The sequence below is a fragment of the Tenrec ecaudatus genome, chromosome 3 (assembly GCF_050624435.1).
Source record: "Tenrec ecaudatus isolate mTenEca1 chromosome 3, mTenEca1.hap1, whole genome shotgun sequence".
Taxonomy (NCBI): Eukaryota; Metazoa; Chordata; class Mammalia; order Afrosoricida; family Tenrecidae; genus Tenrec; species Tenrec ecaudatus.
Window position 1 is genome coordinate 203,075,220 of NC_134532.1, and position 23,612 is coordinate 203,098,831.

General features: G+C 42.2%; 1 protein-coding gene and 1 pseudogene across 3 annotated transcripts in view; both read left to right on the forward strand.

Moving 5' to 3' along the window:
• The window catches only part of KCNIP4 (potassium voltage-gated channel interacting protein 4), a 279,632-nt gene that overhangs the window by 253,351 nt on the left and 2,669 nt on the right, over positions 1 to 23,612 (forward strand). For all 3 annotated transcript variants that reach the window (XM_075545015.1, XM_075545016.1, XM_075545017.1), the window contains exons 4-7: positions 1,230 to 1,300; positions 20,080 to 20,187; positions 22,447 to 22,551; positions 23,145 to 23,207. In XM_075545015.1, the coding sequence (XP_075401130.1) occupies positions 1,230 to 1,300; positions 20,080 to 20,187; positions 22,447 to 22,551; positions 23,145 to 23,207 (347 nt within the window). The remainder of the gene's footprint in view (positions 1 to 1,229; positions 1,301 to 20,079; positions 20,188 to 22,446; positions 22,552 to 23,144; positions 23,208 to 23,612) is intronic.
• LOC142443104 (adenosylhomocysteinase pseudogene) lies at positions 1,668 to 4,304 on the forward strand (annotated as a pseudogene).

The window sequence follows — 23,612 nt, forward strand, 5'->3', positions numbered from 1 at the left end:
GGGTGTCGGGGGGAGGCCTGTCTCCATCTCTCTTTTCCATTAAGGTTACTGCCAGTTTCTTCCCATTAACCTCTCATCTCCCAGTTTCTGACCAGCTAACATCAAAGTCCTCATGTGAGCTGAAAAATAACACAGAGGTTTATTCATAGAAAAAATATTAGTAATAGCAATGCATGTTATCTCATTAATAGTATTTTTAATCATTTTATTAGGGGCTCATACAACTCTTATCACAATCCATCCATACATCAATTGTGTCCAGCACATTCATATATATGTTGCCATCATCATTCTCAAAACACCTGCTTTCTACTTGAACCCTTGGTATCAGCTCCTCATTTTCCCCTCCCTCCCCACCCCCACCCCGAACTCTTGATAATCTATAAATTATTATTTTTTATCGTTATTATTTTACTTCCAGAGATAGTATCTGACAAGCAGTAAGAAACCTCCAGAAGCACTTCACTTATTTCTCACACCCACTGATTATCCTATTACTTACTCCAACGGTGGCAGCACCCCTCTCAGGATACACAGCATTTCCAGCCAGATCCGGAGACAATCCATCACCAACTGACCCTGTGTAGCTAGAGCATGCCTGAGGATCTTAAAGACCCATTCTCTACTGAAAGAGGATTTACAGCTAGGAAGAAAACATAAACAGGAGGTGGATTTAATTTTCCAGAGTAAAATGAGGATTCAGCATGTCATACACATACAGCAAGTTTGAGGGAGTTCAGGCTGATTAAGAGGAAAAGTCTGAACACAAGATAGCAGCACTATACACCAGCCTATTTAGTAGATCCAGTGCACCAAGGGTTTGCTGGTAGTGGGTCGTTTCTCACAGGTAGAAATCTCAAGAAACCACCCGAAGAGGAAAAGAGCAAGATGTCACTCAGTTGTGATGGCAGCAGTAGCTTGGGGTCTTTGTGATGACAGGGCTTATCTTACTAACGGCTTGCCGAGACTGGGTGCAGTTTCACAAGGGATAAAAACGGGGGGACTCAAAATGACTAGGCATTTGCATCCTTGAGTTGTTTCAGAAGTAATTGAATGTGTAAAATATTGACTTTGGCGTTGGTGGGATGTGGGGCTCAAATGATGTGGCCTTTTATGAAGACACAACAATCTGGGGTTTATACACAGGGATATCTTTGACTCAGTCATTGGACAAGCCACGGGAGACATTGACCAATGGATTTAATGCTATTCCCTTTACACGATTTCAGACTCTACGACATACGCACACTTCCTCTTCAACGCCTTTGATACGGACCACAATGGAGCTGTAAGCTTTGAGGTAAGCCCTGGACTTGGGTTTTTTTTTCTCCTGTTTTATTAATTTTAAAATAATTTTTGGCATATAATTCACATATCTTATAATTCAATAGTTCAATCACATGAAACAGAGTCATACCAGCATCACCACAATTTTAGAACTAATTTAAAATGAGTCAAATGGGAGATCAAACGATAAGGTGCTAAATTTTCACCCAGCTGCGTCTGCAATCATCTGCCTCCTAGTGCGCTCTGCATGATAACAGGGCTAATCACGTCCTTGGTTTCTCTATGGGCAGAGAGGATTCCCAGGAGGTTTGATCCATGTGTATTTCCCCTTCACTTTTGTTTTTAACTCAAACAAGTTTTTATTGGACTTGCTTTTAGACATGTTGAAAGGTACTGAGTCTCACTAAAGGGAAAGTTTAGTGCTTTGATTGTTTTCCCAGCAGAAACAAAAGAGAGAACCCTAAAGACACTTCCTTTTGCTCACTGAATTACCAAGGGCCTTCAAAAGCAGTGTACATTACAGCCACATTAAGTTCGCTTCCTAGAACTTTCTCTCTGCTGGCATGCATGCTGCTGTGAGTTCGGCCTTGAGCAGCTAGCCTCAAAATTAGAGGTCCAAACCCACCAGCGGCTCCTTCGGAGAAAGATGAGTCTGTCTGTCCCGTGAAGACTTACTGCCTCAGAAAACCTTTTATAGGATCACTAGGAGTCAGCATCTACTCGATGGCAGTGGGCTTGTGAGTCGGAGGGGTTGGTTCTAGGAAAATCCATGCAGCCAACAATCCTGGAAGGCAGACTATTTAACCGTGGTAGCTGCTCTCCTGCATGGCAATCACTGTGGGAGACTTTGGGAAACACAAAGATGAGCAACGAGGATGAAATTGCCCTTGAAGGGCCCAACCACGAGGGAGACAAGGAAGCGATTAAATATAAGGTAAAACAATACTACATTCACCAGTCTGATGATTTCACAAAGAAATCATGGAAAGATGGTCTTAAGAACCTTCAGCAGTCCAACTCGATGGTTGATAAAATATCGTGTAGACAGATCTAGTAGAGTGAGACGCGTCTTGGATAAGTCATCGTTTAAAAGACACGTGGTGTGCCACCTGTGTACTACAAAGGGGGTCAGATATAATAGTGCCTTTAAATCTAAATGTTGGGCGACTAAAGCAACATCAACTCCCCTAGGCTGTGAAGCCTTGCCCTTTGTTTTCCGTTTGGAAAACTATCGAGGCGACGCTGGACTCATCCATGTGCTGACGTCAGGAACAGCTCTGCTTGGCCCTTCCCAGACAGAGAACTTGATTCCTTACTTTACTTTGTGATTCCAGTTTCTCGGGATGTGAGGCAAGGTGGGCGGTACACTATATTAAAAACTGTAGATGATGCATCTTCCACAGGACCAGAAATGCCAGGGCAGGCCATAATAAGGGAACACAGATGATGGATTGGGATGAAGACAGATGCCCAGGACAGCTGGAAACCATGTCAGGGAGGTCTTCCCAGAGGGGTTGATGCACAAGCAGGAGTTGGTCAAGAGAATAAGGGCCGGGGGCGGGATGGGTGGGAGACTGGGGAGAGATATCAAGAGAGGAGACTGAGAGAAAGGCAGAACAGAATTTTTCAGGCTTGGAAATGCAGTGTTTCTAAATCCCCTTGAAGATAGAAAGGAAAATGGTAGACCCACCCGCCCACCCTGCCTGATGTCCCCTGCCCAGTGCATCTCCCCAGCTTGAATCCCAGCCTCGTTCCCCTTTTCCCTCAATGCCGAAATGCTGCCAGTCTGTCGGATTAACTGCCCTATAAAGTCACTGATATCAGCCTGGCTTTCTGGGGACATAAGGCCCTGGACATTCCAGAGAATGAGATGCCTAGACTGGTGCATGTCTGTATTACAAGATGCCTGCCTTGACCATGAAGACAGCTGTCCTTATTATCAAGACCCTTGTTTCCCTGGGAACGGAGGTGCAGAGGTCTAGCAGCAGCATCCTTTCCACCAAGGACCATGAAGCAGCTTCCATTGTCTAGGCTGGCATTCCAGTGTATGCCTGGAAGGCGTACCGTTGGTGCATGGAGCAAACCCTATACTTCAAGCAAAGGCCCCTCAATATGACTGTGGATGATGGTGGTGACTGCTCCAGCCTCATTACCACCAAGTACCCACAGCTCAAGTAGGGCATTTGAGGTACCGCTGTGGAGATCATGACTGAAATCCACAACTTGCATGAGATGAAGGCCAGTGGGATCCTAAGGTGCCTGCCATCAACGTCAAGGACTCTGTCACCAAGAGCAAATTGGACAACCTCTATGGCTGCAGGGAGTCCCTCATTGATGGCATCAAGCGGGCCACAGACGTGATGATTGCCAGCAAAGTGGCCATGGTAGCAGGCTCTGGTGACATGGGCAAGGGCTGTGGCCAGGCCCTGAGAGGTTTTGCGATGCATGCCATCATCACTAAGATTTACCCATCAATGGGCTTCAGGCCACCATGGAGGGCTATGAGCAAACCGACATAAACAAAGCCTGTCAGGAGGGTGGCATCTTGGTGACCACCCCCGGACTGTGTTGACTTCATCCTTGGCCAGCACTTTATGCAGATGAAGGATGATGCCGTCATGTGTTACACTGGACACTTGGACATGGAAATGGATGTCAAGTGACTGAACGAGACTGCTGTGGACAAGGTAAACATAAAACCTCAGGTGGCTGAAGAAAGGGCGCCACACCATCCTGGAGAAAGACCAGCTGGTTAACCTGGGCTATGGCACGTGCCACTCCAGCTTCATGATAAGCAACACCTTCACCAACCAGGTGCTGGCACAGGTAGAACTGTGGACCCACTGGGAAAAGAGCCCCATTGGTGTCCATTCCTGCCCAAGAAGCCACATAAGACAGTGACTAAAGTCCACATTGACAAGCTGAAAGTGAAGTTGACCAAGCTGACTGGGAAGCAGGCCCGGTACCTGAGCATACTGACTGATGGCCCCTTCAAACCTGATCCTGGCCATGACTGAAAGCCTGGCTTGCCCCTCACCTCCTAGTTGGTGTCCCAGCCCAGGCCCCAACTCTCCCCAAGAACTCACGGCCATCATTTGAGACTGGTGTGTAGGTCTGGGTACTTTGGAGAAACAAATCCACAGAAACTCTTGTATAAGAGAGAGTTTTACATAAAGGTTAAGTGCACACCAAGAAAACATCCCAACTCATTGCTGCCCAAGCCCACAAGTCCAACATTAACACATTAACCTTATGTCCAACACCAATCCACAAAGTCCTCCTCCATCTCACAAAATATATGCAATGATGCCGACTGCAGGAGGAAAGCTGAGTCAGTGAATGTGTAAGCATTTCAACGCTGGCAGAGTCTCCACACGGTTGCTCCAGCACCCAGGGCTGCATCAGGGTAGGTCCATGTGGCTCCTCGGGGGTGTCTTGCAGGACGTGAGCCTCGCCAGTGAAAGCAGAAAACTGGCTAAGGGAGCTGCACCCTGGTCTGATCATCAGAATCAAGAGACCCGAGAACTAGAAAGGCGAGGTGCACTGAGTCATTTATCCCTCTGCCTTTCAATTAACCCCACATGTGTTTATCGGCCAGGTTGGCATAATAAACTAACTACCTCATTTGTCATTGGCGCCCGGCTTTGCCCCTTAAAACTGTTCCCGGTGTAGCCAGGGACATTGAGAAACCCCTCCTAAGGTGCTGGTCATGATGGAGGTGGGAGTGAGGGAGCTCACACACCAGGAACCACGAGCTCTGGGGGCTTGGACCTGCTCACTTAGTCTTTCGACTGGAGTCCGCAACAGTGGTCATGAGCATGCAAGTTAAGTCTGGCCTCGGCTGGCCTTAGGGACTCAGGTCAAGTGCTTAGTTTACAGCGTACTGGTTCCTCAGCCCATGACAGATGAAAGGGGGCACTCAAAGGGCAGGGTGGGGCTGTGAAAATTTGAATACTCCTAAGACCATGGCTTAGTGCCCCACATTCTGGTGAACCTCAGAACAATGAGGTTGGCACTTCTTATCCCACTTTAACAGGGGATAAGTGTCCCTGGAAGGGACAGCCAAGAGAGCAAGAGACGTGACACTGGAGGTTGAGAGGGGCCAGAAAAAAACCCCATGAAAACAGGGATAAGCCTGCCCTCCTTTATAATATGCTGGATGCTGTCACAACTCTGGGTCAAAAAGATTAATTTGGTTTACAATGTGTTAAAAGAGGACAGGAAAGGGGGCTAATATTTTTTTTTTTTAAGGAAAAGAAAAGAAAATAGATCCAACCAACAGTCTGGGAGAACAGGCAGAATTCAGATCCTGAAAAGTCAGCTGCAGGATGCTAGGGAGGTTGAGAGGTTTTGACACCAAATAGGTCAGGAGTCTATTATGGGTTGAATTGGGTCCATCACCCCAAAAGGGAGTAAAGCCCTAGCCCTGTACCTGAGGATACGAGCATGTTGTAGGATGGGTCCTAAACCTAACCACTTCTGAACTATCAAACTGCAAAATGAACACAAAGGAGACCCAGCAGGGGGCTGGCAGATGCTGGTGAGGGATGTCTAAGTGAAGGAGCAGCATGGATTGCCCACAGGCACTATGACAGAGGCTCACAAGAACACACATGTGAGACCTGTATTTGGATGGATAGTCCCTAGAATTGTGAGAAAAATATGTTTCCATTTTTTAAAGCCACTCACTTGTGGTCTGTTATACCCCAATCAAACTCACTGTTACTGAGTCAATACCGACTCCTAACGATGCTGTAGGACAGGGGAGAACTGCCTTGTGCATTTCTGAGACTATAACTCTTTACAGGAGTAGAAAGCCCTACTTTTATTCCGAGGAGCAGCTGGTGGTTTTGAACTGCTAACCTTAAGAACCACAACCTTATATGTAACCACTACCTCACAAGGATCCCTTGTGGTCTGTTATGAACTCAAAACCCAAACTTACTGCCATCAAGTTGATTCTGAATCAGCGCCCTGATTTCACAGAGGATCGGACTGCCCCTGTGGGCTTCCAAGGCTGATTGTCTTAAAATGAGTAGAAGGCCTTGTCTTTCTCCCTTGGAGGGCACTGTAGGTTTAAAGTGCTGAACTTGGGTATAACAGACCACAAAGGTTCAAAACCACCTGAATGTCCACAATGAGACTTCAGCCTAAAGGAAAGGAAATAATAATGTCAGCATCATCAGCTCCCTGGGTACAAGGGCTTGGGAATCGGGATAAAATGAAAACAAGGTATAGGTTGTGAGTGGTGCTGGGAACAGAGTGCCAACAATACATGGAGACTTAGCCAGGAACCTCAGAATGTCCCCTGACAAAGTCCTATAACTTAACCAAGAGTACAAGCTGGTGGTGTATGAGAAGTCTGCTGTGGACCAGGTGAGGGTCCTGGATTAGCCTCAAAGTGGAAGCAGCAGGGAAGGATTAAGTTAAAGTGTTTGGTCCCAGTCTTCTGTAAGGCTTCTCCACCATTGCCAGGTTAGGATCGCCCCATATTAATGATCTTACTAGTTTTGTTTTTAGGTTTTGGGTTTTTTTTTTTTAACTTGGCCAACAAGAGTTAATCCAGGACAGTTTACAAAATAGGAACCGAAGGTCCCAGATCAATGAATAGTAAATGTTATAGCTGGTTTTCAGAAGATGAGTAAGGCAAAACCTATGAGTGACTACATTAATTTAATATATACTTAATTATCAGGCCTACCATTCATTTCCTATAGCATGTTGTGTCCCATTTACTTGTACAGAGTGTTCTGTCTCCTGTTAATCACATGGGACCATGCTTACCATTGCTAGTATATTCTTTACATAAAGTATCACTAATTGTAATGAATGCTAATTATAATTTGGGAAATTAGTTGTAGTGATTGAATTAGTCAGAGTTGACTAGAGAAACAAATCAAGCACACTCATATATGTTTAAGACAGAGCTTTATATCAAAGAGCAATTGCATATTGAGAAAACATCCCAGCCCAGTCCAGATCGTTCCATAAGTCTCATATTAGCATATATGCCCGATACTAGTCCATAAATTCCTCTTTAGATTCACAAAGCACATGCAATGATGCCGAATACAGGAAGATCACAGGCCAGTGGATGGAAGTCTTATAGATCCCATGTCAGTGGAAGTATCTCAGTGCTGGTTACTCCAGTTGTCTGAGTGTCTCCTCCACAGGAAGGTGAAGCAGAGAGTGTGTGTGTGGCTGTCTCCAGGCAGAAAGAGTGGAAAGTCCCTAATCCTCATGAGAAGGCCCACCCACCAGGAGGCATCATCAGGCTGTGGGCTGACTGACAGGCTAAACTCCTCCCCTTCACTCAATATCCTCAAGTTGACAGGAACAAGATTATATCGCTATCACAGTGGTTATAGATGATAGACATGCTAATAAAGTGCTTTTCTTTTCAAGGAAAACTAATGGCTATGTTAATAAATATTAAATCAAAATAAAACTTCAAAATTGGCTAATGCATATTTCTCTACATTGGTGCACCACCTAGATTGTCTCTAAAAAATAAGCAAATGATTAGGCAGTGAGCACATTCTAAGTACAAATATGCTCATGTACAAATACAAAAATGCAAATACAACTATAAAGGCAAAATACAGTACACAGGCAACAGTACATCCTGATTATATGATACAAGGAAATGGAAGTTTTCCACTGAATTTTCGGGATGGCTAAGACAGGGCAGACACCGAATGCAGATATGACTAGATTACACCCCACCTTGCCACCAGTGGCTCTGAGGCCCGGGGCAGGGTTTATGGACCCACTGGAGCTTAGGATTTCTCTCAGCAAAACCCCAGGAAGCAAAACTACTTGTAGGAGAATGGGAGTGTGGAAAATAATTATGTCAATAAAGGGCTCGCTTCAGTAACTGGCAACCAACCCATGTTCAGTGTTGATTTCTTTTCTTTTCTTTCTTTTTTTTTTTTTTTGAAAGTCCCTTCTCTGGGGTGATCATTGAAAAATTCTTTTATTTTTTTAAGTCATTTTATTGGAGGCTCTTACAGTTCTTATGACATTCCATACATCAATTGTACACATGTTGCCACCATCATTTTCAAAACATTTTCTACTTGAGCCCTTGATATAAGCTCCTCTTTTTTCCCCTTCCTCCCCAATTCTCTCACCCTCATGAATCTTTGATCAATTATATGTTATTATTACTATTATTTTGTATTTTACACTTTCCATTGTCTCCCTTCACCCACATTTCTGTCACTCGTCCCCGGGGGTGGGGCGACATATAGTCAATCTTGTAATAAGGTCCCCCCTTTCTCACCCTTCCCCCTCCCTGGCCATCCCTCTATCCTCATTATATCACTCTTCTCACTATTGTTCCCGAGGGGTTTATCTTTCATGAATTCCATGTGTCAAGAGCGCTTATCTATACCAATGTGTGTTCTCCAGTCTAGCCAGAGTTGTAAGGTAGAACTAAGTCATGGTCATGGTCGGGGAGGGCAAAGTATTCAGAAACTAGAGGAATGATGTGTGATTCATTGGTGCTATACTACACCTTGGTTTAATCATCCCTTCCTTAAAACCTTTCTGTGGGGAGATATCCAATTTCCTACAGATGGGCTTTGGCTCTCCACTACAACCCCCATCGTTTGCTTCAATATTGTTTGTTTGGGATATTTTGATACCTGCTACCTGATCCTATTGACACCTCATGATCCCACAGGATGGTATGATTCTTCCACGTGGGCTTGTTTCCTTGCTAGATGGCTGCTTGTTTGACTTCAAGCCTTTGAACCCCAGATGCTATATCTCTTGATAGCTGGACACCATCTGCTCTCTTCACCACATTTGCTTGTGCACCCGTTTGGTCTTCAGGGATCGTGTCAGGAAGGTATCAAAGAGTGCCAGGTTATCAGAACAAAAGGTTCATGTGTTAAGGGAGGCTTTGAATAGAGACTCAAAGACCATCTGATATCTTAATACTTAACATATAAATATATGTACATTGCCCTCTATCCCTTTCATTATAAATTAATATATTTATATATACATGCCTATAGCTATACTTCTATAAATAGCTTTTGCCTCCTATTTCTTTCCTCTATTTCCCTTCACCTTCCTCCTATCATGCTCAGCCTCAATTCGGCTCTCAGTGTTTCCTTTTTAATACATTGCTCTTTATCAAGCCCTGCCTGGAATTATATGCCCTCCCAACCATCAATTTTTTATCTCCGTTTTTCCCTTATCTCTGAGTTTATTGGCTCCCCACGCCCCCTCCATGTCCCATCCTCCCATGTGCGACCAGAACTACCGGCCCAGCACTTGTTGCTTTCTGCTTTTTTAATTGGGCTGTCTTTGAGGGTGCTAGGTTACCTCATAGTTGTTTTAATTTGCATTTCCTTTATGGCTAATGATCAGAAATATTTTCTCATGTGTTTATTGGCCATTTGGATGTTCGCCCTTGTGAAACTTTTGTTCAGGTCTTTTGTCCACTTGCTCAGTGGACTCTTTGTGTTTTTTCTACTTGTAGGCTAGCAGAGCATTGAATATTTTAGTAATAAGGCCTTTTTCTTATGTGCCAATGCTAAAGATGTTTTCTCAGTCTGTGGGTTTGCTTATTACTCTCTAGGTACAGTCTTTCAATGTGCACAGGTGTGTTATCTTCAGTATATCCCACTTGTCAATTTGTGCTTCCTCTGTATTTATGTCTTTTCCTATTTCCACTAACTTACACAAGTTGCCCTGTGCCAGAGTTCTTAGGTTTTTCCCAATTGCCTCATTGTTGGCCATAATAGTTTGGAGTTTTACTTTGAGGTCTGTGATCCACCTCAACTTTATTCTTGTGCATGAAGGGAAGTGAGATATTGCTCCATTTTTTTTCTGCAGGTAGATATCCAATTTTTCCAGCACCATTTGTTGAAGATTGACTGATTCCCATTTGATATTTTGGGGGCCCTGATCAAAGATCAGCTGTGTGCATGCAAATGTTTTTATTTCTGGATTTTCTGGTCTTTCCCATTAGTCTGAGTATCTGTCATTATACCAGAACCACACAGTTTTGTCCACTCTGGCTGGATAGTAAGTCAGGTAAAGCAAGCCCTCCTACTTTGTCCTTCTTGAGGAGTTCTCGGCTTATTCTGGGCTTCTTCCCTCTGCATATGAAATTGGCAGTCAGTTTTTCCAATTCCTTGAGAAAAGATGTTGGTATTTCTATTGGAATAGCATTAAATTTATACAGTGCTCTAGTTAGGATTGACATCTTTCCTATATTGAGTCTTCCAATCCACCAGCATGGGAATCATCTTCCATTTGTGGAGATCACTCTTGGTTTCTTTTAATAATGTTCTATAGTTCTCCTTGTACAAATATCTTTTTTTGTGGTTAGGTAAATCCCTAGATATTTCAATTTGTACTTGGCTATTGTGAAGGGTACTACCTTTTTGATCTCCTCTATCATGATCTTGTCCTGTGTTTATAGCAAATCAATGCACTTCTGTTTGTTGATCTTGAATCCTGCCAATCTGCCATCACTTCTAGCACTCCTCTTGTGGAGCTTTTGAGGTTTTCAATATGTAAAATCATATTATCTGTGAATAATTATAGGTTCACCTCTTCTTTGCCCAGATGAATTCCTTCGATGTCTTTGCTTTGTGTTGTAGCTAGGACTTCCAGTAACATGTTGAATAAAGAGGCAGCAAGGACCATCCTTGTCTGGTCCCCTTTTTCAGTAAGAATGTTTCCTTCTTTTCTCTATTTTCGACTACATTGATTGTTGGTTTTTAATATATGGCTTGTATTATATTAAGAAAATTTCCCTCCATTGCTATCTTCTTGAGTGTCTTAAATAAGAATAGGTGCTGGATGCTGTCAAATGCTTTTTCTACATCAATCAATATTATAATGTGGTTCTTATCTTTCTTCTTGTCAATGTGACAAATAATGCTGATGGACTTTCAGATATTGAACCATCCCTGCATGCCTGGAATGAATCCCATTTGTTCATGATGAATTATTTCTTTGATATACTATTGTATTCTATTGACCAATTTTTGTTAAGGATTTTTGCATCAGTTGTCATTAGAGATATCAGTCTTTAGTTCTCAATTTTTGTGGGATTCTTTCCCACTTTAGGTATCAGTGTCATACTAGCTTCATGGAAAGAGTTTGGGAGTTTGCTATCCCTTTCTATGCTCTGGAAGAGTTTGTGTAGGGTTGGTGTCAGTTCTTCCCTTAATGTTTTGTAAAATTCTCCTGTGATGCTGTCTGGCCATGGGGATTCTTTTTAGTTGATAGTCCCTTGTTAACCTTATTTATTTTTTCTGTTGTTATGGGTCTGTTGAGGTTCTTGACCTCCATCTGGGATAATCTAGAGAGGGATTGTTTTTCCAGATATTTGTCCATATCTTCCAAGTTGTTCAATTCATTGGAGTACAGGTCTTTGTAGTACTATGTAATTAACCTCTTAATTTCATTAGGATCCGTTGTAATTTCCCGCCATTTCATTCCTCATCCTGGCTATTGATGTTTGTCCCTTCCTGTCTTTGGTTGTCGATTCTGTTAATCTTTTCAAAGAATCAGCTATTTGCTGCATTGATTTTTTGCATTGCTTTCTCACTCATTTATCGCTGCCTTGATTTTTATTATTTCTTTTATCTTACTATTTGTAGGGTTATTCTTTTGACTTTGACCTAATTGCTGGAGGCTTTGTGACAAAGTGTCAATCATAAATCTCTCTTCCTTTTTCATGTATGTATTTACCACAATCAAGCTTCCTCTGATAACTGCTTTTGCTGTGTCCCAAAGGACACATTGTACATTGTAGTCTCATTCTTATTGGTTTCTAAAAACTTCCTAATTTCATCTCTGATCTGGACCAGTACCCATTCATTTTGCAGTACGGACTTATTCATCCTCCAATTATTTGCCCTTTTTTTCTTAACTGTTCTTTTGTTGATTTTCAGCCTATTCTCAGTGGTCTGAGAGAGGAGTTTGAGTAATCGCTATGTGCTTGGATTTACTCAGGCTCAACTGGTGACCCCAACATGTGGTCTATCTTCAAGTATGGGCCATGCATATTTGAAAAGAATGTGATTTTTTTTTTGCATTTGGGTGAAGACCTCTATAAATGTCTATTAAGTCAAGTTGCCTAATTGTAGAATTTAGTTCTGTAGTTTCCTTGTTAAGTTTCTTTCCCTGTGATCTTTCTCAGAAAGCAGTGTATTAAAGTCACTGAGTTAGTTATTGTGCCAAGCTGACTGATAAACACATGTAGGGTTAATGGAAGGGCAGAGAGATAAATGGCTTGGTGAGCCTTGCCCTTCAAGTTCTTGGGTCTCTTGCTTTCTGATGGTTGGACCAGGGTGCAGCTGCCCTAGCCAGTTTCCTGCTTCAGCTGAGAAGGCTCACTTCCTGCAAGTCATCCCCAAGGAGAAGCCACAAGAACCTACCCCGATGCAGCCCTGGGTGCTGGAGCAGCCATGTGGAGACCCCTGCCAGCACTGAGAAACCTACACGTTCACTGACTTGGCTTTCCTCCTGCAGTCGGCATTATTGTGTCTGTTTTGTGAGATAAAGCAGGACTTTGTGGATTGGTTTTGGACATATGGATTAATGATGGACCTGTGGGATTGGGCAGCACTGAGTTTGGGTGGTTTCTTGATGTGCACTTACCATTTATATAAAACCCTCTCTTATATATGAGTGTCTGTGGATTTGTTTCTCTAATTTACCCAGACTAACAGTGTCACCTACTATGGTGGTTACATAATCTGGTGTCAGTTTGAGACTATTAAGAGTGAATGGGTGGAGTTTAGCTTGTCAATCATGTCACAGCTGAAGACCTCATTTGGAGGTACAATGGAGATAAATAGCTCACTTGAGGCCAGATACACTCATTCACTGTAAGACATTCCTGTTGACAAGCCACATGGATCTACATTAATGGAGGCAGAACCCTGGAGCTGAAGGAGCAACATGGAGACCCACACCAGTGCTGAGATGCTTCCACTGCCACTGGATCCTGTGATCTTCCTGTATTTGGCGTCATTGCATGTGTTGCATGAATCTGAAGAGGAATTTATAGATTAGTATCAGACATATGGGCTAATATAGGACTGCGAACTTAAACTGGACTGGGCTGGGATGTTTTCTCAATATACAATTACTCTTATATAAAACTCTTTCTTCTACACATGTGTGTCTATGAATTTGTTTCTCTAGTTAACCAAGACTAATATACCTACTATGATTGTTGAGTGTATGATTTCTTTTTTCATCTTTTGAAGCATTTGATGAATTTTAGAGGTTTGTCATTGAGTATATATTTTTTATGTTCATTTATTCTTGATCTACTGCTCCCTTGAACATTATATAGTTCCCATCCATATCTCTTGTTATGGCTTGCACCTTGAGATCACTTTTGTCAGAGATCAGGATTGCAGCCTCTGCTTTCTTTGAATTGCTGTTTGCTTGGTATATATTTTGCCAGAGTTTAATTCTCAGCCTTTAATTTTTGTCTGCAAACTTGAGATGTGACTCTTGTAGACAACTGATTGATGGGTTATGTTTTCTAAGCCAGTCTGCTAGTCTCTTTCTTTTAATGGCTGAGTTTAGTCTATTGACATTCTCAGTTATTACATCCATCTGTGGACTATGTGATATCAACTCGTACCTTTTATGTTGTCTGTGTATTTACCACCCTTCTTATCACTGTGTTGTGTGTTTCTGCATGTGGTGGGGTTGCTCATTCTTTCCATCTTTTCAACATTGAGTTATTGTTGTATTGGCAGCTGTTGTCAATGTGTTGACTTCTGGGTGGAATTGCTCTATATGGTGGTCTCCTATTTGTACTCGATGCATGTTGCTCTTGTGACCATAGTGAGTTGGAAATAATTTTTTTTGTAGAGCTGTGTTTCTTTTAACATATTCTTTGAGAGTTTCCTTGTCCAGGAAGACTTGTATTTCTCTATCTATCTTGATAGATAGTTTGGCAAGGTAGAGAAATCTTGGGTTGGCATTTTTTCTCTTTCAACTTTTTGAAGATGTTACTCCATTCTCTTTTCTTCATGATATCTGCTGAAAGGTCTGAGCTTATTCTTATCTGCGTATCTTTATAGGTGACTCCTTTTTTTTCTCTAGCTGAACTTATGCTTTTCTATTTTTCCTCTAAGTTAGACAGTTTAACTACTATGTACCTTGACAATGTCTTCCTGGGATTCAGTCTAGTTGGTGTCCTCTCTGCTTTCTGAATGGTTACCTGACTCTCATTCATTAAGCTGGGGAAGTTTTCTTCCAAGAATTCCCTCGCTGTTTTTGTAGTTGACTTCTTGGTTGTGTCTTGTTCTGGTACTCCAATGTTGTTCCTCTTCATGGCATCAGATATTGTTCTTAGGTTTTCTTCAGCTTCTTTGATTAACTCGTTTGACTATCTTTCCCATTTGCTGAAGTCTGCCTGGTTGTCCTCAAAGTCACTGATATGCTTCTCTGCTTCTTCTAGTCTGCTAGTGATGTCAGTTAACTTATTATTTGCCTTTGTTACTTCATCCCTTATCACTTGTATTTCCCTTTGGTGCTCATCCATTAACTCTTGGTACATGGCCTTTATCTCCTCTATAATTGTTTCATCCTTTTTCTATATTGCTTTCCTCATATTCTATATGATTTCAAGCTGCATTCTGAAGAGTTCCTTCTGTGATGAGGTTACAGCTCAGTCCCAGCTGGCCTCTGCAGTAATAATCCAAAAGCCCAAAGCTCTTTACAACCTAGTAGATCGGAGTCAACCTATCTTTTTGATGCTCCTTCTGTAACCTGGAAGAGTGGATTGATTTTCTTCTCAATGGCTCTTCTGAGCTGGTTTCCATGGAGTCCCTCCAGTGTGTGTTATTCAGTCACTATCTTGCCAACCCTCCTCCTCCTCCCACTCTGGGAGATTTTTCTAACAAATAATTAGTATGACCATGAAATCTCACATAGATAGTGTCCCATCATTGAGGAATTCAAGCAATGACTAGATGACTCTTCTATTGAGGAAACTATGAAAGATCACTCTTCTTCTAACAAGCAGACATCAGGTGCTAATTGCTGTACTAACTACCTAAATTGTATAATAGCAATCAAAGTATACCACAGTCTTATATGTATTCATTTTGAGCCAGGCAGGGTGCTGAGTAAATGATGTTTAATAATGTTTCATGCTCAGACCCAGCTGCTGTCCAGTCTGTCCTAACTCATCCCAAGTCCATGTGTGTCGGAATAGGCTTGTGCTCCTTAAAGTTCCAATGCTTGTTTTTTTCAGAAGTAGATCACCAGGTTGTTCTTCCAAAGTACTTCTGGATAAACTCAAGCCTTCAACTTTTCACTTAAAAGCTGAATGCTTATACTCTGTGTGCCTGACACTAAAAAATAAAACACCCACTGTCCATTGTCAAACAAAGCATTGTATTGAGTACATTTGTTGTACAAGAACACTTCAAGGTGTTGAAAAGCACGGAGGCTACTGTGAGGACCAAGGGTTACCTGACCCAAGGCAGGGTATTTTAAATCAACACATATGCATGTGAAAGGAATAGATGATGCAACTGAGTTATGTTGCTGGTAAGTGTGTTGAAAGTATCACGGAGAGCCAAAAAACAAATAAATCTGTGTTGAAAGAAGTACAGCGAGAATGGCTCCATAGAAACAAGGATGGGGAGACCTCTTCTCACATGTTTTAACATGTCATCAGGAGAGAACAGTCCCTGGAAAAGGACATCATGCTTGGTAAATGCAGTGGCAACTCAAAAGAGAAAGACCCTCAACAAGATATGTCATCACAGTGGCTACAATAACGGGCTCAAACATAACAACATTGTGAGGTGGCGCAGGACTGGGCAGTGCTTGATTCTGTGCTACCTGAGTTCACTATGGTGGACTCTCTGATTTCAGAAAGGTTTACGAGGCCATACATCTTTAGGGGAGCAGGTAGTGTCATCTTTTTCCCACAGAGCCGCTAGTGGGTTCAAACCACCAACCATACAGCCAAGCAATTACCCAGAAACACTGCCAGGCCTCCTTTTAATACTCGTGCACTGGCTATTGTATTTGTTGGGTGTCTTTGAGGAGATTTCAGGTCACGTAGACCCCATGTATAGCAGGCAAATGCTGCCCAGTCCTGCACTGCTCTCACAGTCACGGCTATGTTTGAGCCCATTGTTATGAGCACTGTCAACCCATCTTACTGGGGGTCTTCTCTTTTTGACTGATCCTCAACTTATCAAATCATGTCTTTGTCTAGAAACTATTCTCTCCTAATTCCTACAGAAAAATGTTTTAAACCCACAGCCATCGAGTCAATTCTGATATCTGCTTTGGGCTTTTAAGGTTATACATCTTTACAGGTGTAGACAGTCCCATCTTTCTACCCAGGACCTAGGGTCTATTGGTGGATTCATTCTCCTGGCCTTGCAGTTAGCAGTCCAAGGTATTATTCAATAAGTCAATAGGGCTCTGTACTCACAGGTACTATTATTATCAATTTTCAAATGATAGAGAAAATTAAGTCATAAAGCAGTTAAACAAGCTAAGCTCACACAGCGAGCTAGTAGCAGAGCCAGAATTCAAACCCAGGAGCACTGACCTCACAACGTCCTCACAACGTATCTCTTGGCCACTGTGCTTTCTTGCCTAGAAGTCTGTAATCTCTCCTCTAGAATACAGGAGAATCATTGTACTAGGGGGAATAAAAGGAGCCCAGGTGGTGTAGTGGTTATGTGTTGGGCTGCTTACCACAAGGTAAGGCGCATTCCATAAACACCGGCCACTCCACGAAAGTTGAAACCTCCAACTCTTGTAAAGACTTATAATCCAACAGAGAAGCAGCATGATGGTGTCAGAGTATGGTAAAGGAAACTGGAGCGTGTATGCATGTCTGACCTCTGCCTCTTAGGAATCATCCTTGGGCACATGTAGAGTTTGATTATCCTCCTTTTTGTAGCCCGAGGGTCTCAGACATGGTCCTCATGTCATTTCAACAGGCCCAGTCATTCCACTTCAAGGAATTTGTCTTACTGATATGTACTTACTGATATATACATATATGGATAAAGAGAATGATAGAAAGATATACATTGATAGACAATATAGTGGTAGATATAACTGCATATAGTTGAGATAGTTAAATTTTATTGTGCCAACCTGGCCAATAAACACATGTGGGGGTAATTGAAGGGCAGAGCGATAAATGACTTGGTGAGCCTCACCTTTCTGGTTCTTGGGCCTCTTGCTTTGTGATGGTTGGATCAGGGCACAGTTGCCTTAGCCAGTTCCCTGCTTCAGCTGGCAAGGCTCACTTCCTGCAAGACATCCCCAAGGAGAAGCTGCATGGATCTACCCTGATGCAGCCCTGGGTGCTGGAGCAGCTGTGTGGAGACCCCTGCCAATACTGAGATGCTTACACATTCACTGATTTGGCTTTCCTTCTGCAGCTGGCATCATTGCGTGTGTTTTATGAGAAGGAGGAGGACTTTGTGGGTTGGTGTTGGATGTATGGGTTTATGTTGGACTTGTGAGCTTGGACAGCACTGGGTTGGGATGTTTTCTTGATGTGCACTTAAGCTTTATATAAAACTCTCTTATACATGAATTTCTGTAGATTTGTTTTTCTAAAGTACCCAGACTAACATTAGCACAACAAAACATATATATGCATATGGATATATATGTATTATATATTATTCATTAGCATTATTTTTAATGATAAGGATTAGATATCCTCAAATATATGAATCTTTGGAGTATTCTGAATAATGGTACAATCATATGATGCAGCTGTGACAAGGAATGAAATGAGTCCCAAGATGCATCGTTAAGTGAGAAAATGTGAAGTACTCAGCAGCCTGTGAAATGGCATCTGAGTAACGGACGGCTGAGTCTACACATGTATCAGTATGACACTCATATGCAGAAAAGTCCTTTGAAATCAATTACAAGACCTTCTAATGTCAGTTATTTCTCAGGAAAGAAAGTGGATAATTAGGATCAAAGAATAAGAGCAATAGGTTTCTCAAACAGCTCCCACAAGTTCACAATTTTGAGTGAGATTAATATGTAAGTGAAGCTAAAGAATATATCACTAGCAGTGGAGACAGACGGGCCCGTGGAATGCTGGAATGCAGAAACCGCGAATCCACTCAGAAAGCCACATGCAGACTTCCCTTGTTCCCTGCCTAGCATGGTTGACTGTGGAAGCTCAGCACTCACCACCCTGGACGGTTAGCCCTGCTTCTCATGGAGCCTCTTCTCTGAGAGCAGGAATACAATTTGTGATCAAGTTAGTCTGCCTGCTCTGGATCACAAGCAAACCAACCTAACCATTAGATGGGCTGCGGTCTCCATTTGTATAACCCAAACATGTATAACATATGCCCTTGCCAGGTACTATTAAAACCAACTAAATTAAACCAAATGTGGGTGAAGGGAGATAGCAGTTGGTGTAAAATATGAAAAAAATATTTTATAAATTATCAAGGGTTCACAAGGGTGGGAGGGGGGAAAGAGGAGCTGATACCAAGGGCTCAAGTAGAAAGAAAAATGTTTTGGAAATGATGATGGCAACATATGTATAAATGTGCTTGATACAATTGATGTATGGATTGTTGTGAAAGCTATAAAACCCCTCAACAAAAAAATGATTAAAAATTTAAAAAAAACCTAAACTGTAAACAAAGTTATGAGATCAATCCTATTGTTATCTCCCTTTTAGAGGTATGAAAATTGAGGCCTAAGGATGAAGTTTCTTAAGATATAAAGCTCTTAGATGCCATAATTAGATTTGAATCCAGCAGCCTGGATTTCCAATCCATGGTTCTAAACTGCCATTTTAAAATAAAGGCAGAATATGAACAGAAAAAGACAACCACGCTCACTCTCCCCAAGCCAATGCCAACTCATTGTGGCCCTCAAGGACAGGGTAGAATTTCCCCGGTGGGTTTCTAAGACTCTTTATGGTATTAGAAATCATCTCTTTCTCACTGTCTTATGATAAGTCTGTATTTATTATTAGGAATATTTTCTATTTTTAATTTTTATAATGTAAGATTTTCAGTGAATTGTGTACACATGAGATGGAAAAGCAGCTAGCATTTACACGCAAGCATCTGGCTATTAGGATGTTGATCTAGTAATTTCAAGGTCCCGCCTCAACCCACCCTCACCCCATTGGTTGTTGTACATGAATTCCAGTATAGGAAAACCTACAGAGACAGAAACTGGATTAAAGATTCCTTGGGGGCATGGGAAGGGGAGATGTGGGGCAATGAGGAGTCAATGAGATTGAGTACAAGAAAGAAGAAAATATTCTACAATTCATAGTGGTGATGATGGTATAACTCTTCTTACTATAATTGAGCTACTGAATTGTATATGTGAATTCCATGCCAATAAAACTGTTAACAACAACAACAGCCCCAGGTCTCAATTAGGAATGAGAATGTAGAGACGGTTGTTGTTAGGAGTTGACTCCTAGGATCCTATGTGCAATAGAGTGAACACAATCTGGTCCTGTGACATTCTCACAATTATTGTCATGTTTGAGCCCATCGATGCAGTCACTGTGTCAACCCATCTTGTGGAAGATCCATTTTGTCCCTGCCCCACTGTGTTCATGTCTATAAGGGAATCTATGAGGCAGATGAGGACCTAACTAAATGGATTAAATGGATTTTAATGTCACAGAAGGAGCTAAAACCCAGAAGGCTGGGCCTGTTGCTTCCATCATTTGAAATGCTACCCAGTCAGACCGTGTGTTGTGTGTGTTGGAAAGACCCAAGCCAATTGCCTTCTCTTTCTTCGCAGGACTTCATCAAGGGCCTTTCCATTTTGCTCCGAGGGACAGTACAAGAAAAACTCAACTGGGCATTTAATTTGTATGATATAAATAAAGACGGCTACATCACTAAAGAAGTAAGAAGTACCTTACCAACACAGCTAGACTCGGGGCCAATTTTTCTTAAATACCTTTCACAATATTTTTTTAATTGCTAGTATTCTTTTACTTCATCTTCAGGAAAAAAATCTGAATTTTTTTATACGGTGGTAGGGAAAGAAGTGTTCCAATAAAAAATACTGGAATGAATCTAAATAACATATGGTGGCACTCCACATCAAATAAGTAACATGTAGGATTACATCCTTGTTTTTTAGTGGCATTAACATCATGAATAAACACACTAGCGCACACGCAAATAGCATGGTTAGTGAGAAACAACACTCAGTTGTAAATCACCAGGGTGGTACAATGGCCTGCCATCATGTGGGAAATCCTCCTTGGTGTAGCTACAGAGCCTCCCAGTACACTTAGAGGTAGGCTAACCAGGAGGACCAGAAGAGGGAGATTCAGAGACCAAATTAAGATGTTCAAATCATGTGGCTGATTCAATCCATTTAAAGTATATAGCAAGAAGCAAGAGGGAAGGATGGGGTAAGTGAACACTCTTAGGGTAAGTGCAAGTGTGGTCAGAGAGCCACATTACATGAGCTCTGTGAGCTCAGTGTTCTTAAGTGATTCGCTCTGCTTCATCAGTCTTCCCCGTAGTTGACTTTGACATGAGTCCCCCAGACAAAAGCTACCCTGGGCCAATGCTGCGCTATCAGGAAGACAGGGGTAATGTGCCTAGCCACATCTACAGCTCACCAGTAAGCTTGATAAATGAATGCCTTTTATTGCATTTCTTGGGCAGTGGACTGTTAGGGTCAGAAAGGGTGTCACTAAAAGATGCCTTCATGAATATTAAGTGTATGTTTATATTTAGCACATCCTGAATATTTAATATATCTGGGGTGCATGATGAACGCTTAGTCCCCAGATGCCTCAGAAGTATTGTCTATGTTGGAAGAGTTCTTCCATTCCATCCTACCCCTTTAAATGTCAATACTGTACTTACCAATCTCACATACTAATGATGACATGGATTCCACCTTTGCCTAACACACTTCTGGCTACTTAATTAAAAATATCTTAAAAGGCTTCACCTATGGCTTATAAATTATGAGCCATTTATCATTTATTTTAAAAATGAAGTATTCTCAACTGCAGAAGTATACTACTCCTCTATGAGGGAGTAGGCTGAAAAGTGCATGGGGTAAATTCACTATATTTCATTTCTTTGTTACGTGAACTCTGTGTAGTCCCATAAAGTTGCTAAGGTGGAGTAGTGGGTTATGCATTGAGTTAACTGCAATGTCAGTGGTTCAAACCCACCTATGTTCGCAAGGGAGAAAAATGAGGCTGCCTATTCTTGTTTAAGATTTCAAGTGTCAGAAACCCAAAGGGACAGTTCTACTCTGTCAGATGAATCCCTTATGCTGGAAACACTCGTAGAAATTTAAAAAGGTGAAACCATAAACTTGAATATCCTACAGAATCAGATAAATATTCATTATACGCTCAGAAGGGAAACACTGATCAAAACAAGATTTGATTAAACGATTTATAAAAATGCCAAGGAGTTTTCAGGGTTAAAACTATGTTGACTAATCTCTTTTGTGAAGTATTCTTTGGTTAAAAGTCAGAGTAGGAAAATGGTAGTGAACATTTGAATGAGTTTTATGACTTAATCCTCAATTTGTTCTAGTCTTATTCCCACGGTGTGGAGTGTATGGTCTTCTCATTAAATGGAAGTTGGCATCGATCCCTTAGATCCGTGAAGCAAAGGCTGATGATGAGTAGTCTCAGGGAATGGGGATGTGACGATTCAATGAGGCCAGAGTACTCTTTACCTGGGGTTATGACGGTTACCCCTTGGGGTGCAATCCTCAAGGTCCGCAGTTGGAAACCACCAGCCCCTCTTCCTCAGGAGAAAGACGGGGCTTTCTACTCCCGTACACAGCTAGTCTCAGTAACACTCAGGGGCAGTTCTACCCCGTCCTGTAAGGCCGCTGTGAGTCAGCACGGAATTGAGGGCAGTGCATTTGTTTGGTTGGCTCGTTACCTGATTAGGCGAGACAATGGGGATATGCTTTTTTGGCAGCCAAGACTAGAGTCGGTTCTTCTATTTCGGATTCTGCTGCTTTTAGTTTGTGAAGCTGCCGGCGTTTACTCTGGCACACACAGAAGCAAAGGACATTGAGGGCATGGCAATTGAGTGGGAGGCGGGAAAGCCCTTCCAATGCTACCGGCAGTGAGTTTCCGAAAGCATCACATGAGTGCCTTTCCTGTTCCAGGAGATGCTCGATATCATGAAAGCAATCTACGACATGATGGGCAAATGCACATACCCTGTCCTCAAAGAAGACGCTCCCCGACAGCACGTGGAGACTTTCTTCCAGGTGGGGATGGAGACAAATCAGGTGGGAGGGCCATCGAGAGCAAACCTTCTGGGTGTTTGCTCAATCCTAACCTTATCCAGAAGAATACAGAAAGGAAAAAGAAAACTCTTTTAAGTATAAAGGTCAAAAAAGAAAATAGTTTCCATTTTAATGCAATCATTAGAGTTTTGCCCCAAACCTTAGTTAGTTCGCCAAACGGCACAAGTACTGAGTATTCATTATGGTCTTGGATAGAAAGATGCATGAGTTCACATATTCCTTCTTTCTGTTAATAGAAAAGTTTCACAAGAACCCTCTGAAATTATAAATCTCCACTCGTTCCACTTTGCAGATGGGACACGAAAAATAAAACAATACTCTGACAGTTTTAGCCAATTGATGAGCGTTCACAACTGGGGGCCAGAGTATTCCTCAGGCACAAGCGAACGCCTGAAAGAAGCCACCTGCTATGGCCATTCCCCGGGAACATCTCAGATTTGCAAAAGGCAGCTCCTCCCCCAGAAACAAAACAGTCACGCTTTCTTTGCATCAGCTTCTGCTCATCAGTTTCGTCTACGTCTGACTATGATTCTTTTTTTTTTCTTCTGCATCAGAAAATGGACAAAAATAAAGATGGGGTCGTTACCATAGATGAGTTCATCGAAAGCTGCCAAAAAGTAAGTGATGAGTAACAGGATTATTCTTTCCATGTTCATAGCAGCTATATTGAGTATCAGGAGCCCCGGTGCTCTCTTGGGCCATAGGGTGGGCTGCTAACCGCAAGTCAGGAGTTGAACCCACCAGCCACTCCATGGGAGAGAGAGGAGGCTGTCTTCTCCCTTCGACCGAAGGCCTTGAGAATTGCAGCAGCAGTTCTGCTCTGTCCTACAAGGTCACTATGATTCCGACCCAAACTGATAGTAGTCTTTTTATACTGCGCATGGTGAGCTGCTGTTTGTGGCCGTAAATTAACTCTGACTTTGTGTGTACAACACAATGAAACACTGCTCAGTCCTGAGATGTGTTCATGATGGTTGGTATACACAAGAATATGTCCATTGCATTTGAAGCAACTTGCAACC